General features: G+C 35.3%; 1 protein-coding gene across 7 annotated transcripts in view; it reads left to right on the top strand.

The window, feature by feature from the left end:
- Window positions 1-17,865, top strand: part of cacna2d3 (calcium channel, voltage dependent, alpha2/delta subunit 3) — an 86,886-nt gene that overhangs the window by 65,887 nt on the left and 3,134 nt on the right. For all 7 annotated transcript variants that reach the window (XM_073917004.1, XM_073917003.1, XM_073917002.1 and 4 more), the window contains 13 exons: window positions 604-699; window positions 852-973; window positions 5,244-5,321; window positions 5,446-5,507; window positions 5,716-5,760; window positions 6,606-6,668; window positions 6,752-6,822; window positions 10,522-10,597; window positions 10,692-10,732; window positions 10,825-10,880; window positions 14,048-14,162; window positions 17,314-17,426; window positions 17,695-17,777. In XM_073917004.1, coding sequence (XP_073773105.1) covers window positions 604-699; window positions 852-973; window positions 5,244-5,321; window positions 5,446-5,507; window positions 5,716-5,760; window positions 6,606-6,668; window positions 6,752-6,822; window positions 10,522-10,597; window positions 10,692-10,732; window positions 10,825-10,880; window positions 14,048-14,162; window positions 17,314-17,426; window positions 17,695-17,777 — 1,021 coding nt within the window. The remainder of the gene's footprint in view (window positions 1-603; window positions 700-851; window positions 974-5,243; window positions 5,322-5,445; window positions 5,508-5,715; window positions 5,761-6,605; window positions 6,669-6,751; window positions 6,823-10,521; window positions 10,598-10,691; window positions 10,733-10,824; window positions 10,881-14,047; window positions 14,163-17,313; window positions 17,427-17,694; window positions 17,778-17,865) is intronic.

Raw genomic sequence — 17,865 nt, 5'->3', positions numbered from 1 at the left:
GTTCTTGACCAAACTCCTATATATACCAAAGCTGTCTTACCGGCAGTATCTCAAGACTTTAGCATCCCTCCACCACCCCGACACCTCACCTCTAAGCATTACATTCCTGGGGGGAGCGTTCTGGGGCCGGGCTAGATACTTCGCTCGAATCCCAACTCCTCTTTGTTCCCTATTAAGGGGAATAACATGAGTCGGGGTGTCTTACCCGAGCTCAGAGCCCTCTCCCCGGGCAGCACGCCAAATACGCCTTAAACGCTTGCAAGTGTGAACTCGTGAATTGTGTTACAAATTTCTGACAGTAACAGAACAACAATACACTTTACATAACAGTATCTTACATACTTCATACCAAAACTACTTACAGAAGAAAAGGGGTGTAGAAGCAGTAAACAGTACAATAAAAATAAATATTAAAAGTTCTAGAGCAAAGACATTTGGTTGAATGGGAGTAAATTTACTCAATCCAATTAGAGCAGTCTTTAGAGTCTTCCAGATATTTAAGAACTTTTTTAATGATTTAATGGTCGTCTAGGAAAATAACTGAGAGCTTTTGTGCACCATCTTGTCTCAGTTAATACTGTTTTTGTTTGTTTTTATCTGCAGGAACTCTGATAAAGGGGTTGAGATTGCTTTTCTCGGCACCCGGACTGGCCTTTCAAGAACCAACTTGTTTGTAGTTCCTGAGCAACTGACCAATCGGTGAGCTGATATGATAATGATAATATCATGATAATATCATGATATATAAATGATAACTCCTGACTAATGACAAATTCTGATCCCATTGCACTGGTTGAATAAAATGTCTTTTAATGATGAAATGAACCATCAGTGTTTGTGTATGACTGCAGAGATTTCCTCACTGCTGAAGATAAGGAGGGCGTCTTTAACGCTGATCACTTTCCTCTGTGGTATAAAAGAGCAGCAGAGCAGGTGCCCGGCACATTTGTGTACTCCATTCCCTTCAGTTCAGGTAGGATTTTCAAGTGCATCAACAAACACAGCTGTTACTCTAGTGTCACTGAGATAATATTACAGGTTTTAGATTTGTTTTAAAAAATGTAAAAATGTAAATATATATATATATATATATATATATATATATATATATATATATATATATATATATATATATATATATATATATATATATATATATATATATATATTAATAATAATTTTTTTTTATTGTTTAGTTTTAAATTGTTTTTTAAATTTGTTTTTAAAAATGTAAATATATATATATATATATATATATATATATATATATATATATATATATATATATATATATATATATATATATATATATATATTTTTTTTTTTTTTTTTTTAATTGTTTAGTTTTTAAATTGTTTTTGTTTTGTTAGAGCTATGTCTGTCTGTCTGTCTGTCTGTCTGTCTGTCTGACTAAAATAGAAGTATAATGCTGAAAATGTAAATGAGAAATTATTTCTAGATGACTAGCTGAAAACTAGCTGAAAACAAAAAAAAATGTTATTATAACATTATACATATTATAATGTAATACTTTACACATCGTTTTATAAAACATTTATTATAAATAAGGTTTTAGTTTACTCTGACAAACATCCAAAGTTTTCATGGGATGCAAAATATTCCAAGCATTTATAAATTAATAGTTTGGATTATATTCATATTTCATAAGGTAAAATCTTTAATTCATTCATATTATAACTTTATTTCTTTGTAAATTAAAAATAATTATTATTAATTTTAAATAAAATTAAAATCAACATTACGAACACTAATCTCTAATAAGCACTAACACTCCACTACTCATCTTACATGCACTCACTGGACACTTCATTAGGTACACCTTACTAGTACCAAGTTGGACCCAGTTTTGCCTTCATAACTGCCTTAATCCTTAGTGGCATAGACTTAACAAGATACTGGAAAATTCCTCAGAGGTTTTAGTGCATATTGACATGATAGCATCACACAGTTGCTGCAGATTAATCGGCTGCAAATCCATGATGCGAATCTACCGTTCCACCACATCCCAAAGCTGCTCTTTTGAATTGAGATCTGGTGACTGACACTACCATCCGAATGTCGTAACAGAAATGGAAACTTATTAAACATTTTTCCAAATTTGGTAAGCCTGTGTGAATTGTAGCCTCAGTTTTCAGCAGGTCTTCTCCTGCTGTAGCCCATTCGCCTTAAGGTGGGATGTGTTGTGCATTCAGAGATGCTGTTCTGCATACCTCGGTTGTAACAAGTGGCTATTTGAGTTGCTGTCTACCAGCTGGCATTTGCACCCACAGAACTGCCACTGACTGGATATTTTCTCTTTTTCGGACTATTCTCTGTAAACCTTAGAGAAGGTTGTGCGTGATAATCCCAGTAAATAAGCAGTTTCTGAAATATTCAGACCAGCTAGTCTAGCATCAACAACCATGCCAAGTTCAAAGTCACTTAAATCACCTTTCTTGCACCCATTTTGATGCTCGGTTTGAACTGAAACAGATCGTCTTGACCATGTATACATGCCTAAATGCATTGAGGTACTGCCATGCGATTGGTTGATTAGAAATTTGCGTTAACAAGCAGTTGGACAGGTGTACCTAATAAAGTGGCCGGTGAGTGTACACAGTTGGTATCAGAATCATTAGCCCCCCTGTGTATTTATTTCCCTAATTAAATAATATTGCTAATAATGTACATTTATTTTATATTTTATCATTTATTTAACTTAATTCAGACTTCAACTGTAAATCTCACAGCTGATACTTTTCCCATAGATAATCATATAATGTAGCTGAAACAGATATCAGGTGTGAAATCACAGTTGTATGGCACACTAGTCAATGTCCATGTGCTGAAAGCTGTTGATCTAATAGCACGTCGTCTGTGTGTGGTTTGTTACTGTATCTGCACTGTACTGCTCTCCTCACACAGACTGTCTGCTTGTCTCTCTTTCCTTCGCCTGTAATTAATGTGCCCTACTTTTATGTTCAGGCAATGTGTCTGTCTGTGCGTGTGCATGCGTGTGTGTGTGTGTGCATGTGTGTGTGTCAGATCAGGATCATTACATCCCACTCAACAGCTCTTGGGCTCCTTATCACACAGACAGCGCTGATCTTCAACTCGTCTCTGATCAAACACTCTTCCTCATCTGCCTGTGCAGCTTTAAATCAGCTCTGTTTTATCATCTAACTGAGTGTTTGTTTCAGTCCGTGCCGCTTTTGATCTGAATATGCAAATGAGGGAGAAGCTCTTAATAGATTTAGGCTTATAAATATTTATGTAAATAAATGCCGCCCTCTGGTGGTGATTACATGTAGAGCAGGGGTTGTAAGCAATAGTTCACTAAAACAAAAAAACATACAACTTTTTTATTTGCAAAATAATATATAGTATATTATTAATAATATATTATTATCCCTGTTAAATGTGAGGGATTTTTAAAAATTTGTTTATAAAAAGGGCGTCTCGGTGGCACAGTGGGTAGCACAATCGCCTCACAGCAAGCAAGAAGGTAGCTGGTTTGAGCCTCAGCTGGGTCAGTTGGCGTTTCTGTATGGAGTTTGCATGTTCTCCCCATGTTCACGTGAGTTTCCTCCGGGTGCTCCGGTTTCTCCCACAGTCCAAAGACATGCGCTATAGGTGAATTCTGAAAGCTGTCTGTAGTGTGTGTAAATAAGTGTGTATGGATGTTTCCTAGTACTGGGTTGCAGCTGGAAGGGCATCCGCTGTGTAAAACAGATGCTGGAATAGTTGTGGCGACCCCTGATAAATAAGGGACTAAGCTGAAGGTAAATGAGTGAATGATGACAGTACATATTTTATTAGTTTTTTTGCAAGGTACTAGATTTTTAACCGAAAGTCTAATTTAAAGGCTTAACAAGGTTAACCAGGCAAGTTAGGTTAATTAGTAAAGTTATTGGACTGCCATGATTTATTCTGTAGCCAATTTTAAAAAGGGATGAATCTTAAGGGGGCTAGTATTAATTCTAATAATTTGTTTTATGACTGTAAAAGCTTAATTGATTTCAGTCAAAATAAAATAAAAAAGTAATAGGAAACACTGCAAACATTTATTTGCCTTGTTAAACATCACTTATTTAAATAATATTTTTTAATGTACACTAATTTTACACTTATATTTGATTATTAAAATGACAAAGAATCTAATTAAATTAATTAAACTGAAATCAAAATGACAAAAAATATAATATAGACATTTGAAAAATAATACATTTATAAAAACGAATAAATAATAAAAATAATTTAAACTTGTCTGTCTGTCTGTCTACCCATCCATCCATCCATCCATCCATCCATCCATCCATCCATCCATCTCTTTCTGTCTGTCTGTCTGTCTGTCTGTCTGTCTGTCTGTTCAACTATCTATTTATCTGTCTATCAAACTTTATTACATTTAGTCTGTCTATTTTATTGTAACTTCTCTAACTGTTTCATCTGTTCCTCTTTTTTTCTTTTTCTTCTCTTTTTTGAGTATTGAGGAAGTCATAGACTTTCAAACAATGCTTGTTAAATCTAAGTGACAGATAAATTCACACCCAATAGTAAATTTTTGTTAGACACGCAACATTTGACATCAATAATAATAGAGTTAATGTATATATTTTAATACATCAAATAATCTGAATCTGCCTGATCATTTCACTTTCATAATTATTGATAATTACCTGGTTAGCTGAAGCTTAATATTTGTACTTAGCATACTTTCTCCCTGAAAACAAACCTGCAAACTATTATGAGTTATAATCCAGCAGTTTGAAAACTACACTGCAAAAAATGCTTTTCTTACTTAGATTTTTTTTTTGGTCTTGTTTCTAATCCAAATATCTACAAATTCTTAAATCAAGAAGCATTTTCTAGACAAGCAAAACATATTGTCTTGTTTTAAGAAATAATATGCCAAAATGAAGTGAGTTTTCCTTAAATCAAGCAAAATAATCTGCCAATGGGGTAAGCAAAATAATCTTGTTTTTCGATTTTTGATAAGATTATTTTGCTTAAGATTATTTAAGGAAAACTCTCTTCATTTTGGCATATTATTTCTTAAAACAAACCACTATGTTTCGCTTGTCTAGAAAATGATTCTTGATTTAAGAACTTTTAGATATTTGGAATAGAAACGAGACAAAAAAAAATCGAAGTAAGAAAAGCATCTTTGCAGTGTACTTCTACTTCATGAATGTTGATTCTTAAAGAGTGCATTTCTGTTCATTCATGATATTTCCTTCAAGGTGGTGAAAATAAGAGTGTGGTTTTGGCGAGCACTGCTATCCAGCTTCTCGATGACAGAAAGTCTCCTATTGTGGCAGGTACATGCATTTGTATTTAATCACATTTAATACATTGGTTTTTAAATGTATTGTGGGCTAAAACACAACTCAGAAAACATCTATGATATCATTATACTGAATGTGTTTTTTATGACACCCAAAGCTGTGGGAATTCAAATGAAGCTGGAATTCTTTCAGAGAAAATTCTGGACCGCTAGTCGGCAGGTAAGCACACTCTCATAAATGTATATATTTACCAAACCAGACCTTTAACAGCTGATGTGATGAACCATGTTATTGTCACCTGCTGGAAAACAGCGAGAAATAATGTTTGAGATTGTGGTAGAGATATTGCTAGAAAACTAATGTAGCTGTTCATAAGCATAACAATGGCATTTGCTTCATGTCTTTATCATTGTGTTTGTCCACGCAGTGTAATGCTCTGGATGGGAAATGCACCATCAGTTGTGATAATGAGGTAAATGCGACTGTTTTTCTCTCCCTTTGGCTATATTTTCATTCATGAAGCTCATGGAGTAGCTTGTATTCACCATGCTCGTTTTACAATGGAGATTTCTGGAACATGACAAGCTTACTAGATCAGTCTGCACATCTTATATGATATATGACTTTGGCTTATAGCGATTCTCATTTTAAAAGGAACATATTATGCAAAAATCACTTTTATCAATCACTTTTAAATGCAGTTGTGTGGCAACAATCTGTGAATATAACCAGCTGCTAGTGGTAAAAAAATTATTAATTATATTTTTTTGGATCACACTTCAGATCCAGGACTCCAAAAACAGTTTGATGGACATTTCTCCTTTGTATGTGACATCAGAGGGGGAAAGCCCCGTCTCATTAGTGATGATCTCTCCATCATTAGCATATGATGTTAGCCTTGTTTTTGAATCTTCCACTATACTGACATATGTAGCTCCGCCTTTTTTTAAAGACCACAAACTCATTTAAATTTAAAGTGAGAGTCACCAAATTTACACAATTAGGATCAAAGCCTAAAAGGAGCCATTTTAAAGAGTTATAAAACATTATTTGAATTGTTTTGAGCTGAAACTTCACATACACACTCTAGGGACATCAGACTTATTTTTCATTTTGTAAAAAGGAACATAATAAGTACTCTCTTTAAATTCTGTCCTATTAATGTTTGTAAAAGCTATCAAATGTGTGTTATATTACCGTCTTGTTGCATTTGGGCTCAAAATGTACCTTCAGTAGATGTTTAAAGTTATTAAAGTTGGTCAGAAATTATCAAATGAGAAGTTTAACTGAATATTCTATCTTTCCATCTTATATTAGGACATTAAATGCTATCTCATAGACAACAATGGCTTCATCCTGGTCTCTGAAGACACTTCTCAGGTATGACACAAAAAACCATATACAGTATTGATATTGTTATGAAATGGAGACTTGTATAACTGTACATAATGTGTTTTCCACAGACAAACCTCTTCTTTGGAAAAGTGGAAGGAGCCGTCATGAATAAACTGCTTCTGATGGGCTCGTTTAAAAAGTGAGAGACGCACTGCTCATATATTAACCTCTTTTTAATGAATTAACCTGCACTGTCAGGCTTCAAGATTTTACACTACATCTGTAAGCCCAGAGTAAACACTAATATTTGCATATTTATGAGGTAATTTGCATACTAATCATTGATTGAGCATTACAACATGCAACAAGTATGCAGCACGTTTAATTATAACTATCATTTTTATCTATTTGTTCCTTTAGAGTACTGCAAAATAGTTATCAAAAAGATCAAAACATCCTTAAAAATTGTCTAATTAAAGCTATTTTTCTTGTTCTATTAGTAAATAGTTTTCCTATTTGAACATCAGTCTCTTTCAATTCGTGGTATTTTAAATTCAAAATGTTTTGTTGTTGTTGGTCAATCACAGCCTTTTAAATACTCTCCAAATAACCACACGTATGATCTTTGCACTTGTATTCTTACATGTATTTCCTCCTTTGAGTGGGCTTAAAGACCACAAGTGTGCATAGTATTTTTGACGTAGTGCATCAGTAGCTGGGTTTCTATCACCCTGTGTTAATGCACATTTTGAAATATCATTTGAGAAACGATCTATGGATATAATACTGCATTACAAAAAAAATGCATTTTTTGTGAAAATGTGTTCATGTGAATAATGGGAGATGGAAATGCATTCTACAAAAAAACTCAAACATCGAACATTACACCCAGGTGACCACTCGGCAGTCTCCATTATTTACTATTGGATTGGATTAGACTACTGATAGTAAATAATGCAGATAGCTGATCTTTTCTTCGTCTTTTTTGTTTTGCGAACTATGAAAAATTTAGCTTCAGGTTAGAATAGAACTTCAGCTAACATTGTAATTTAAAAATGCAATAGGTGAAGTTTATTTATAAACTAATTTTGAGAGGAGCACATGCTTATGATTGATCATGGCTAGTACCGCATTAACTATGCATGAATCAGCTGATTCCTAACTCATTTTAAATAATCAGAGTTTCTTACTTCAGTTATCTTTGCCTTGAAGAATCCCCCTTCCACATCCTACTCCTCCACCATTCCCTTTATAGGGTGGCACGGTGGCCCAGTGGTTAGCACTGTTGCCTCACAGCAGGAATGTCAATGGTGCAAATCCTTAACCGGTCAGTTGTCGTTCTTCAACTCCCCTCTCACCCTACAAACGGAAGTCTCAAGGATCTTATGAGGAGATCAGGGGATCAGGGCTCTCTCCCGGGACAGCATGCCAAACTCAATTTATAATCAATCATCAGCAAAGTGTGAACTCTTGAAAGTGTTAAAGTTTTTACAGAACTTTTTTTTTGCATATTTAGGACTTTAAGATTAAGTTTCTATTTTGTAGTCTCAACATGGCAACCTTAGTTAACCAAATCTAAAGAAGTCAAAGAAAGCAATCGCAAACATTTGGTATCTTTAAATTCGCTCCCTTACTGCAGTGGTTCTCACTTCCAGTCCTCAGGCCCCTCCACCCTGCACATTTTGTATGTCTCTCTTATTTGTTAAGGAAGACAAAGACAAAATGTGCAGGGTGGGGGGTCTCGACGACCAGAATTGAAAACCACTGACATACTAAGTGCGGCTGGCTAGTGTTTTTGCTATTCTCAGCAAAGTAATGCCACCTTGTGGACAAACAAATTAGTGCAGTAAAATATAAAACTGCATAACAATGTTCAGGTCATGTCATAATTAGGGATGTCCCGATCAGGTTTTTTTGCCCTTGAGTCCAAGTCATTTGATTTTGAGTATCTGCCAATACCGGAACCCGATCCGATACTTCTGTAATTCATAAAAAAAGAAAGAAAAAAAAAGAACGAACAAACAGATCCAGGTTGTTCCCTATTTTTTATTTAATTCACCTTATTTTAACATAAAACAACTCTGTTAACAAACAAACAGCACTTCTGTGAGGTAGCTTGAACAATAACATCAATTCTTCACTTTTGGACAACAGTAAATCTAATATAAAAAAGACAGCACCTCAACTTAAAACACCCAGCAGGCAATCCCAAGTTTACATATCTCACAGTTTGCTTTGGCAATGTTGTCATCAACTTTATAATACCTCCAGACTGCATACACTCTCAAGCTGCTTCCATGTTCTACTTTTTTGAAGGCGTTTAACCAACATCGATTCTGCAACAAAGTGATGTCATTCCGCACACATTGCTGTTTCTGTGTGAAGTCAAAAAAGAGGGCTAACTCTGTGCCACTGCATAACTATAGATGTGCTAAAAACATGTATATTCAAGTCCTGATTGGGAGGTAATGTCTGATTCCAATCGAGTCTGAAACCGCATGATCGGTCCCGATTTCCAATAGCGTGATCGAATCTGGACATCCCTAGTTATAATCATAGCTTCAAGATGATAAATCTCTGTTAATGATAAGAAAATTTTTCTTGTGCATCTATAGTAAGTTTGTGCTATACTAATGTATACTTTTGATATACAAAGCACACACACACACACACACACACAATGTACACTATTCGATTACCCTGTGTTATATGTAAAATCAGAGTATAGTTTAAGCTTATGATCTAAAAGCTTTTACTTCATCAAAATTTAAGGTTTACATTATTTGTGCTATGCTTGGTTGTCTGTCCTTGGCTCAGTTTCATTATAGCACTGTATTGTTTAATATTTTATACCACTTTACTACTGAAATCTGTCACAAAGATTAGGATCAAAAGTGTCTCTAAACACATTTGAGAAATACGGTAAACCCAGTGACTTTAATCTACACACCACTCAACAAAAGTCTTGTCGTCGATCCCAGTTGTAAAAGCAACAAATAATAACTTCTAGTTGATCATTTGGAAAAATGGCAAAAAGTAGATTTTACTGATGAATCATCTTTTTAACTGCATCCCAATCATGACAAATACTGCAGAAGACCTACTGGAACCCACACAGACCAAAGATTTTCTCAGAAATCAGTCAAGTTTGGGGAAGGAAAAATGCTATGGGGATGTGTGAGAGATCTGCAGAGTGGATGGCAACATCAACATCCTGAGGTATTAAGACATTTGTGCTGCCCATTACATTACAAACCACAGCAGAGGGCAAATTCTTCAGCAGGATTGTGTTCCTTTTCATACTTTAGCCTCCACATTAAAGTTCCTGAAAGCAGATAAGGTCAAGGTGCTCCAGGATTGGCCAGCCCAGCCACCAGACATGAACATTATTGAGCATGTCTGGGGCATTGAAGATGAATCCAAAGAATCTTGATAAACTCTGGGAGTCCTGCAAGAACACTTTCTTTGCCATTCCAGATGACTATTAATAAGGGATTTGAGTCATTGCAGAGATGTATGGATGCAGTCCTCCAAGCTCATAGGAGTCAGACACAATATTAATTCTTTTTCCACTGCAGCATGACTTTATATTCTATACTGTACATTATTTCTGTTAAGTGACAAGACTTTTGTCTAAGCAAAATCAGACCTTACTGCCTTAATTAAATAATTAAAAATTAAGGCATGATCACATTTTATTTTGGTAAAATAAGTGTAATCTACAGGCCTTTGCAGTTCATATAAGCCACTTCTGAAAACCAAATGATCAACTAGAAGTCAAGTTAGTATTTGTTGTTCCTAAAACTTGGATAGGCGACAACACTTTTGTCAGGTAGTGTAGGGTTAAATAAGACCAGGCATTGTTTTGAACTGCTAATCTGCTTTTTGTTCCTCCTAGGATTAATTTGTATGACTATCAGGCTCTGTGTAAGGAGTACGCAGGCAGCAGTGACAGCGCACGCACTTTACTGGATGTGAGTAGGCCATACGCAGTGCTGTAACGTTTGACTTCAGTGCCTCTGAATTCTATTTCCTGTCTCCACTGACGCGCTGCACTCTCCCTTTCAGCCCTTCACCACTGTGAAATGGCTCTTGACAGAACTTGTCATGTGAGATAAAAAGCCTTTTGCCTTCTAATTATTATTGTCAGCTTGGGATTCTCCGTCCGTGTTCCTGAACGGGAATGTGTCTTTTATTGCAGATTTCTGCTGGAGTTTAACCTGTATAGCTGGTGGAACTGTGACTCCACAGTCAAAGGTATCAGTCCACATATGACAGGAACATGTTAATGGGGTTTCACGCTCCTGTGAGCACGTCCTGGTTATTTTTCATTTCTTAAACATGATGTATAATGGATATTAGACAGTAATTTAATAAAGGACTGTAAAGCCTATAAATCTCTATTAACCTGTAGAAATCGGAACATTTCCACACTAGAAAATGTAGTTCATATACAGTTTATAATGTCATGTTTGGCAGTCATGACCATAATATGATGATAATGAAATTCTTTGAAAACATATAAGGGCCATTCTTCAATTATGGGCACCTTTAGCCTTGTGAATTTGAGTAAAAAAAATTAAAAAAAACCTGTTCAGAATTAACGTAACATAGTCTTATAATTTTAAACTATTTGTCTAGTTTTAGGATCTGTAAGAGGACAAACTTAGATAAGATGAAAAACATTTTCTCCATCCTGAACTGAACAAATGTCCTCCACATCTCTATATACAGCTTTCTTAAAAATGAAATAAATGATGGCAGTCAAACTTTGTCTAAGATCATTTTTGTATCTAGTTTAATCAATCTTTCCACAATTTATATAATTATACATCAGTCAATGAAATAAATTAGTTGTATGCTGAATTGTACACCTGCCACACTCTAAAATTGAATATTAATTTGGTTTAGAGCCTTTTTGAAAATAAATAAACTGAATATGTATATTAAATAGAGCATGAGCTTATACATTGTGAATACACATTTAATGAGTAATAAGAACTTTTTAAGTATTTTTTTAAAAATGTGTGTAGTGATGGAAATGACAGTGGTGGAAATGACATTTCAACAGTTTATTGTGAAAAAAATTAAAAATAGCTTTACAGATTAGCTTTAAATTGATACTAGCCTTTCATGTATACAAAACACTCTTATTTACCTTAATTTTGTTTGTTTTTTAAAAACATCTTTCAAGGTACAACATATTTAGAAATTACATATAATAAATGATGTTCCTTATCAAGCAGTATTTACCTTGATTTTTCTTCAAGTGTTGTTGATCAAAATTTAAATTCCCTCCGTGTTGAACATGTTCTCAGATGGCACTATTTATTTTCATAGAAACCACTAAAATAATCTTTCACACAAACTTTTTAAAGCGACAATACAGTGTTGTGGTGGAAAGGACACTCATTTCAATGTACTCAATTTGTATAAAAAGTAATATTGATAATAGTCTCACATTAATAACTATAAAATATTTAAATTATTTCGCTAGTGCTTCATTAAGATACATCAATAGATACTAGATAAATAATATTTTAAAATGTTATTTTCATTGTTGTAGTTTAAATCTCTGGGTGTGCCACTTGGTGACAGTGATTTTGACACCTAAGGAGGTTGAATAGTATGAAAAAAATATAATAGAAAGCTGGTAATTTTTTTAAGTAGGTTTTATTGTTAGTTTTTTAAAGAAAAGGGAATTTGAACAAAATGATATATATTTTTGGATATATGATCAAAGGACATAAAAGTGCCCTTAGTTAAAGAATTACCCTTTTAATGATTTGAACCCATGAAATTGTGTAAACTACTGATGTCAATTCTTTCTGCGTTCGCGTGGGTTTCCTCCGGGTGCTTCGGTTTCCCCCACAGTCCAAAGACATGCGGTACAGGTGAATTGGGTAGGCTAAATTGTCCGTAGTGTATGAGTGTGTGTGTGTGAATGTTTGTGTGGATGTTTCCCAGAGACAGGTTGCGGCTGGAAGGGCATCCGCTGCGTAAAACGTGCTGGATAAGTTGGCAGTTCATTCCGCTGTGGTGACCCCGGATTAATAAAGGGACTAAGCCGACAAGAAAATGAATGAATGAGATTAGTGTACAATGTTTTATATTTATTTTTACAGTCATTTGACAAATTAGATTTTTTAAATAAGGCAGTAGTTCCTTTTCCTGGTAATTAGTTACTTTTAAAATTATGTAACTCAGTTACTATTTGTGAGAAGTAACCGGTAACTATAGATACTCTTTTAAAAGAACTACTCCAACACTGATAGACAATAAAAAAAAAAAATTGCTTAAGAGGGGTAATAATATTGATTTAAAATGTCCTTTAAAATGCTTTGAAAAAAATTATAACAGCTGTTATTCTTGCCAAAATAAATAAAACAAATATGACTTTCTACAGCTGTGGAATATGAAGCTGTTTATGTATAAATAAAACATACAGTTGTTAGCACTGTTGCCTCACAGCAAGAAGGTCGCTGGTTTGAGTCCTGGCTGGGCCAGTTGGCGTTTCTGTGTGGAGTTTGCATGTTCTCCCCATGTTGGCGTGGGTTTCCTCTGGGTGCTCCAGTTTCCTCCACAGTCCAAAGACATGCGCTAAAGGTGAACTGAATAAATCAAATTGGCCGTAGTGTATATGTGTGAATGAGTGTGTGTGGGTGTTTCCCAGTTTTGAGTTGCAGCTGGAAGGGCATCCGCTGCGTAAAACATATGCTAAATAAGTTGGCGGTTAGTTTTGCTATGGCGACCCCTGATGGAAAAATGGGACTAAGCCTAAGGAAAATTAAGGAGTGATAAACCATAAAAGATACACCATCAAAAGAAGTTCCGATGGGTAGAAATGTAAGTATAGAATTCATACGTGGTATATCTAGTACAGGGGTGTCCAAACTCGATCCTAGAGGCCCAGTGTCCTGCTGAGTTTAGCTCTAACATGCTTCAACACACCTGGCAGGAAGTTTCCAGTATATCTAGCAAGAGCTTGATTAGATGATTCTGGTGTGTTTGATTAGGGTTGGAGCTAAACTCTCCAGAACACTGGCCCTCCAGGAGCGAGTGTGGACGCCCCTGATCTAGTCATTCAGGCCTCAGCTCATGTGTTGACCAAAGCACTTTTAGGCATCTAAGCACTTGTCTGAAAACAGAGCTGTGGCTGAAAAAAAATATTCTTCAAAGGGTCTAATAATATTGATCCCTAAAAATGGTTTAAAATAATAATTAAAACGGCTTTTAATAAAAATAATACAAAAGACTTTCTCCAGAAGAAAAAATATTATAGGAAATACTGTGAAAAATTCCTTGCTCTGTTAAACATGATTTGGGAAATATTTGAAAAGAAAAAAAAAATCAGAGGAGGGCTTATCATTTTGACTTCAACTGTATGTCTGAGCTGTGTGGTGAGTTTGTGTTCTTGTGTCCAGCTCAGAGATCTCAGAGGACAATGATGGTGCCCTGTGACACAGAATACCCAGCCTTCGTTTCAGAGCGTACCATCAAAGAGACAACTGGCAACATTGACTGCAATGGCTGTATACGGTGAGAACAGCTGCCGATGTGCGTGCATGCTTAATGCACAGCACAAAAAAAGAGGAAATGCTTAAAAGATGTGTTTCAAAATTGCAACTAATGCTTTTCCTACTTCTTTTAAAAGCCTTTACGTGAACAACTCTCAACAAAGTTATCACTCAAGCAAGCCAAAGTGCTGATTTATACACATACATTTAAAACAAGCTCTTAACTCTCACAGTCACCTTTATGCTTCTAATTAAGAAGTGTCTGAACTGGTAAAACTGTGGGAAAGTCAAACCCACACATCATGTATATATTCAGCATCGTGATGTGGAAAGCTGTTCTTGTCAGTCTGCGGTTATCATCGCACGCTTCATGTTTCTCACATCTTTATTTCTGACTGTGGGTTTGCTCACGCCATGTTAACAATAGCATTTGTTTCACACACAGTCCCCTGCTATTATTACATGCTAATATATTTACAGAGAACAGACAATAAGTCTTTTAAATGTAAAAGGAAAGCTGTTTACATGTAAAGATCATTTAGCTATATATTTACAGAGATTATACTAAATTAAGTCAATGTTTCCACTTGTTTAAGGTGTTTCATAAAAGGTACACCTTTAAAAAAAACATTCTGATTGGCAGAAATGTAGGTGTAGAATTCAAATGTGGTTTATCTAGTCATTTAGGCCTCAGCCTATGTGTTCACCAAAGCGCTCGTAGGCATCTGAAAACAACAGCGCTCGTCTGAAAACACAGAGCTGTGGCTGGTTAAAAGCGCTTCTGTGGCCTATAGTTTTTTTCGCTGAGAGCAAGAGACTGTGGTTGCTCACACATCTGCAGGTGCTGAGGCACTGTTTATAATAGTGCATTTTTTTTAAGTGCTTCCAATTTTGTTACGGTTATTCCTGTTGTCCACACTACTCCAACATCCTCAAGTGTTTTGAAAATGCTAAAGACCCTGTTTTAGTTTGTAAGTGCTTATGTTCAGTTTCAGTATAGATGGATTGAAATGCAAGCTTTTGAAAACAATCGCTCTCTGATTGGTCTTCTGTACCATTGCATATCATTCTCTAATCAAGCCCTTCTCATATGACAATTACACTACTGTAGGGGAAATTTGAACCCAAAAAAGACCAGTCTGTCAGATGAAGAAGAGCTGAAGTCGAAGATTTAATTAAAGAAAGTTTACTGAAGATAGTTTGTAGTCTCATCAGCAGAAGCCAGCTTCAACACTAGCAATGAGTTTGTAGGCTGCTCTGCTTACAGTTTCAAAACATCAACAATTATACTCTCATCATTAACTGTGTCAAACATATAGGTGTTTTAACCTGGTTAAATAGATAGACTTTTTTTTTAGAATTTTAGAATTTTTTTACGTGGGTGTGTGCGCACAATTCTGAACCATATCTCAATATCTCAACTATACAAACGTCAGACAGCTGCTAGAGCTAGAGCTGTCTCCAGGCCTGTGAAAGGATCCACAGAGGAATAGAACACACACATTCAATGTATAATCTGTTTCTTACCCAAGGCTGAGTGTCAGCCATCTTTATCAAAACTGGTAAATTTATATCAAATAAATTTAAAATTTATAAATACCAATATAATGCACTTTTAAACTGACAGCTTACATACAAATGAATTAATTTGAAAAGATTTAACACTTTTAAATTGATATTTGCCAATTTTTAAAATGGCAAATATCATTTCAGGCATAATCAACACATTAGCAAAAAACAATATAAGTCCAGTCCAGGTCCACTCAAGAGGTCTCCATGAACTCTGACCTAGCTGGGTAGATCCCGAGGAAACAAATCATTTGCCATACAGAAAAGCAATCACACACATATTGCTCCAATTTTACTCTGAAGTGGGATGACATTAGGATCATTATATAATCTAGGCTATTAAACAATAATCTTAATTAATAATCATAAAGACATAAGAAAGGATACGTTTTACTCAACCCTGGAGCAGATATCAATCAGAAAATCCACACCATCATTATCAATATTTTGCATTTACGAATACCAGCAAAATATGCTCATGTATCTGAACAAGGAATGTTTTCTTTCTAAAATGCTGAAAGTGCACTAGTTTGAATGGCACCTGAGAACACACTGAGTAACTGATTTCACAGATAGTTTATGACCAAACTGTTCTCATATAGTACAACGATATTGATTTCTGCTCTATTATACCATTGCTGTGCTTGGTGCAGTGACAGTTGGTTAGTGTGACAATAGTCCCGCCCCTACTCTACTGTGATTGGATGACAGGCTCAAAAGTGAGATTAAAGGAGCCGTATTATGCCTCCTTTTACAAAATGTCAAATAAGTTTCTGATTGAGTAACGAGTATGTGAAGTTTTAACTTATCACATACTCACATATTTTTTAATTTGCTATTTTTACATTCAAATGAATAAGTTTGTTTCCAGTACTCTTTTCTTTTTTTTTAAAGGGGTGGAGCTACAAACACCTATGTTTCACTATAGCGACAGATTTAAAATAGGACTAATGTTATCTCTGTGACAACTGAATGTCTAAAGAAGTGGCTCAATCAGAAGAATGTAGTCTATGGTAGGCGACTGAAGCAAAGGTACAATTGGGGGGACTACTATACCAAACTTTGAGGATGATACGGTATCATATTAATTATGGGAGTTTCCAGGAGAAATAACAAAACTGGAGGGTGGTGGGAGATGGGTGTAAAATACAGAAAAGAGACTCCCAGGAAAAAGACAAGATCAACAAATGCTTTTGTAGATACAAGGCCTATGTAACGCGATATGACGCTAACAACGGAATTGTGGTTCTAAATGCAAGTTTATTAAATGGAGAATGGTTAAGAAAGCAATGGTCAAACCAGGTGTAAACAGATGTAAACAGGCAATCCAGAGTTATAGTCAAATAAGCAGGCAGATGGTCAGAAGGCAGGCAGCAGACAGGAATAAACAGACAAACAAGGCAAGGGTCCAAACTAGGCAAAACGAGACAATGGAAATGCTTTGTAATGTCACAAGTGCAGTAAACAAGACTCAGCAACAGTGTGAGTGTGTGTGGTGCATGTCTGGATCTTGTTGTCCATGAAATGGTGAATTTGTTTTATTACTAAATTATTTTATTACTGGATGAATAAATGCTGCTGTTGTTGTGTATTTTCCTACGCAGGACATTTGTGATTCAGCAGATTCCCAGCAGTAACCTGTTTATGGTGGTGGTTGAGAATAAATGTGACTGTGGCTCTGCTCTTCCAGTTACCATGGAGCCCATTGAGATCATTTATATCCTTTAATAATTTGACAAAAGTGATGCTTGTTTCTGATTGAATCCATGAATCTGTTTGTCTTATACCAAACTGTATGTTTTGTAAGTAAGCTTAAAGGACCATACCCCAAACATGATGTATTATACAACAAATTACAAATGAGAATGTACAAATCAAATGAATTAGCCACAATGTTTATTTGCCAAAATGTAAAATAGTATCATATTGATTGGCTTACAGTTGTGTTGGTGTTAGTATGATTACCATCCTTGACCTCTGAGCACATAATGAGTCTCTGAAGTGTGACAGATTGAAGTTTCAGAAGGATCGCAGACGACCACAGTCCTGCCATCCGTTTCATCCAGAGGTACAGTACAGAATGCACTGAAATATAATGTGTTAAATAGCTAAATATAATGATCAGCACAGCACTGAATTTTAAAATACGATACACT

This window comes from Danio rerio, chromosome 11 (genome assembly GCF_049306965.1).
Source record: "Danio rerio strain Tuebingen ecotype United States chromosome 11, GRCz12tu, whole genome shotgun sequence".
Classification (NCBI taxonomy): domain Eukaryota; kingdom Metazoa; phylum Chordata; class Actinopteri; order Cypriniformes; family Danionidae; genus Danio; species Danio rerio.
The sequence above is the reverse complement of the archived record's forward strand: the minus strand, read 5'-3'. Positions and strand labels throughout refer to the sequence as shown.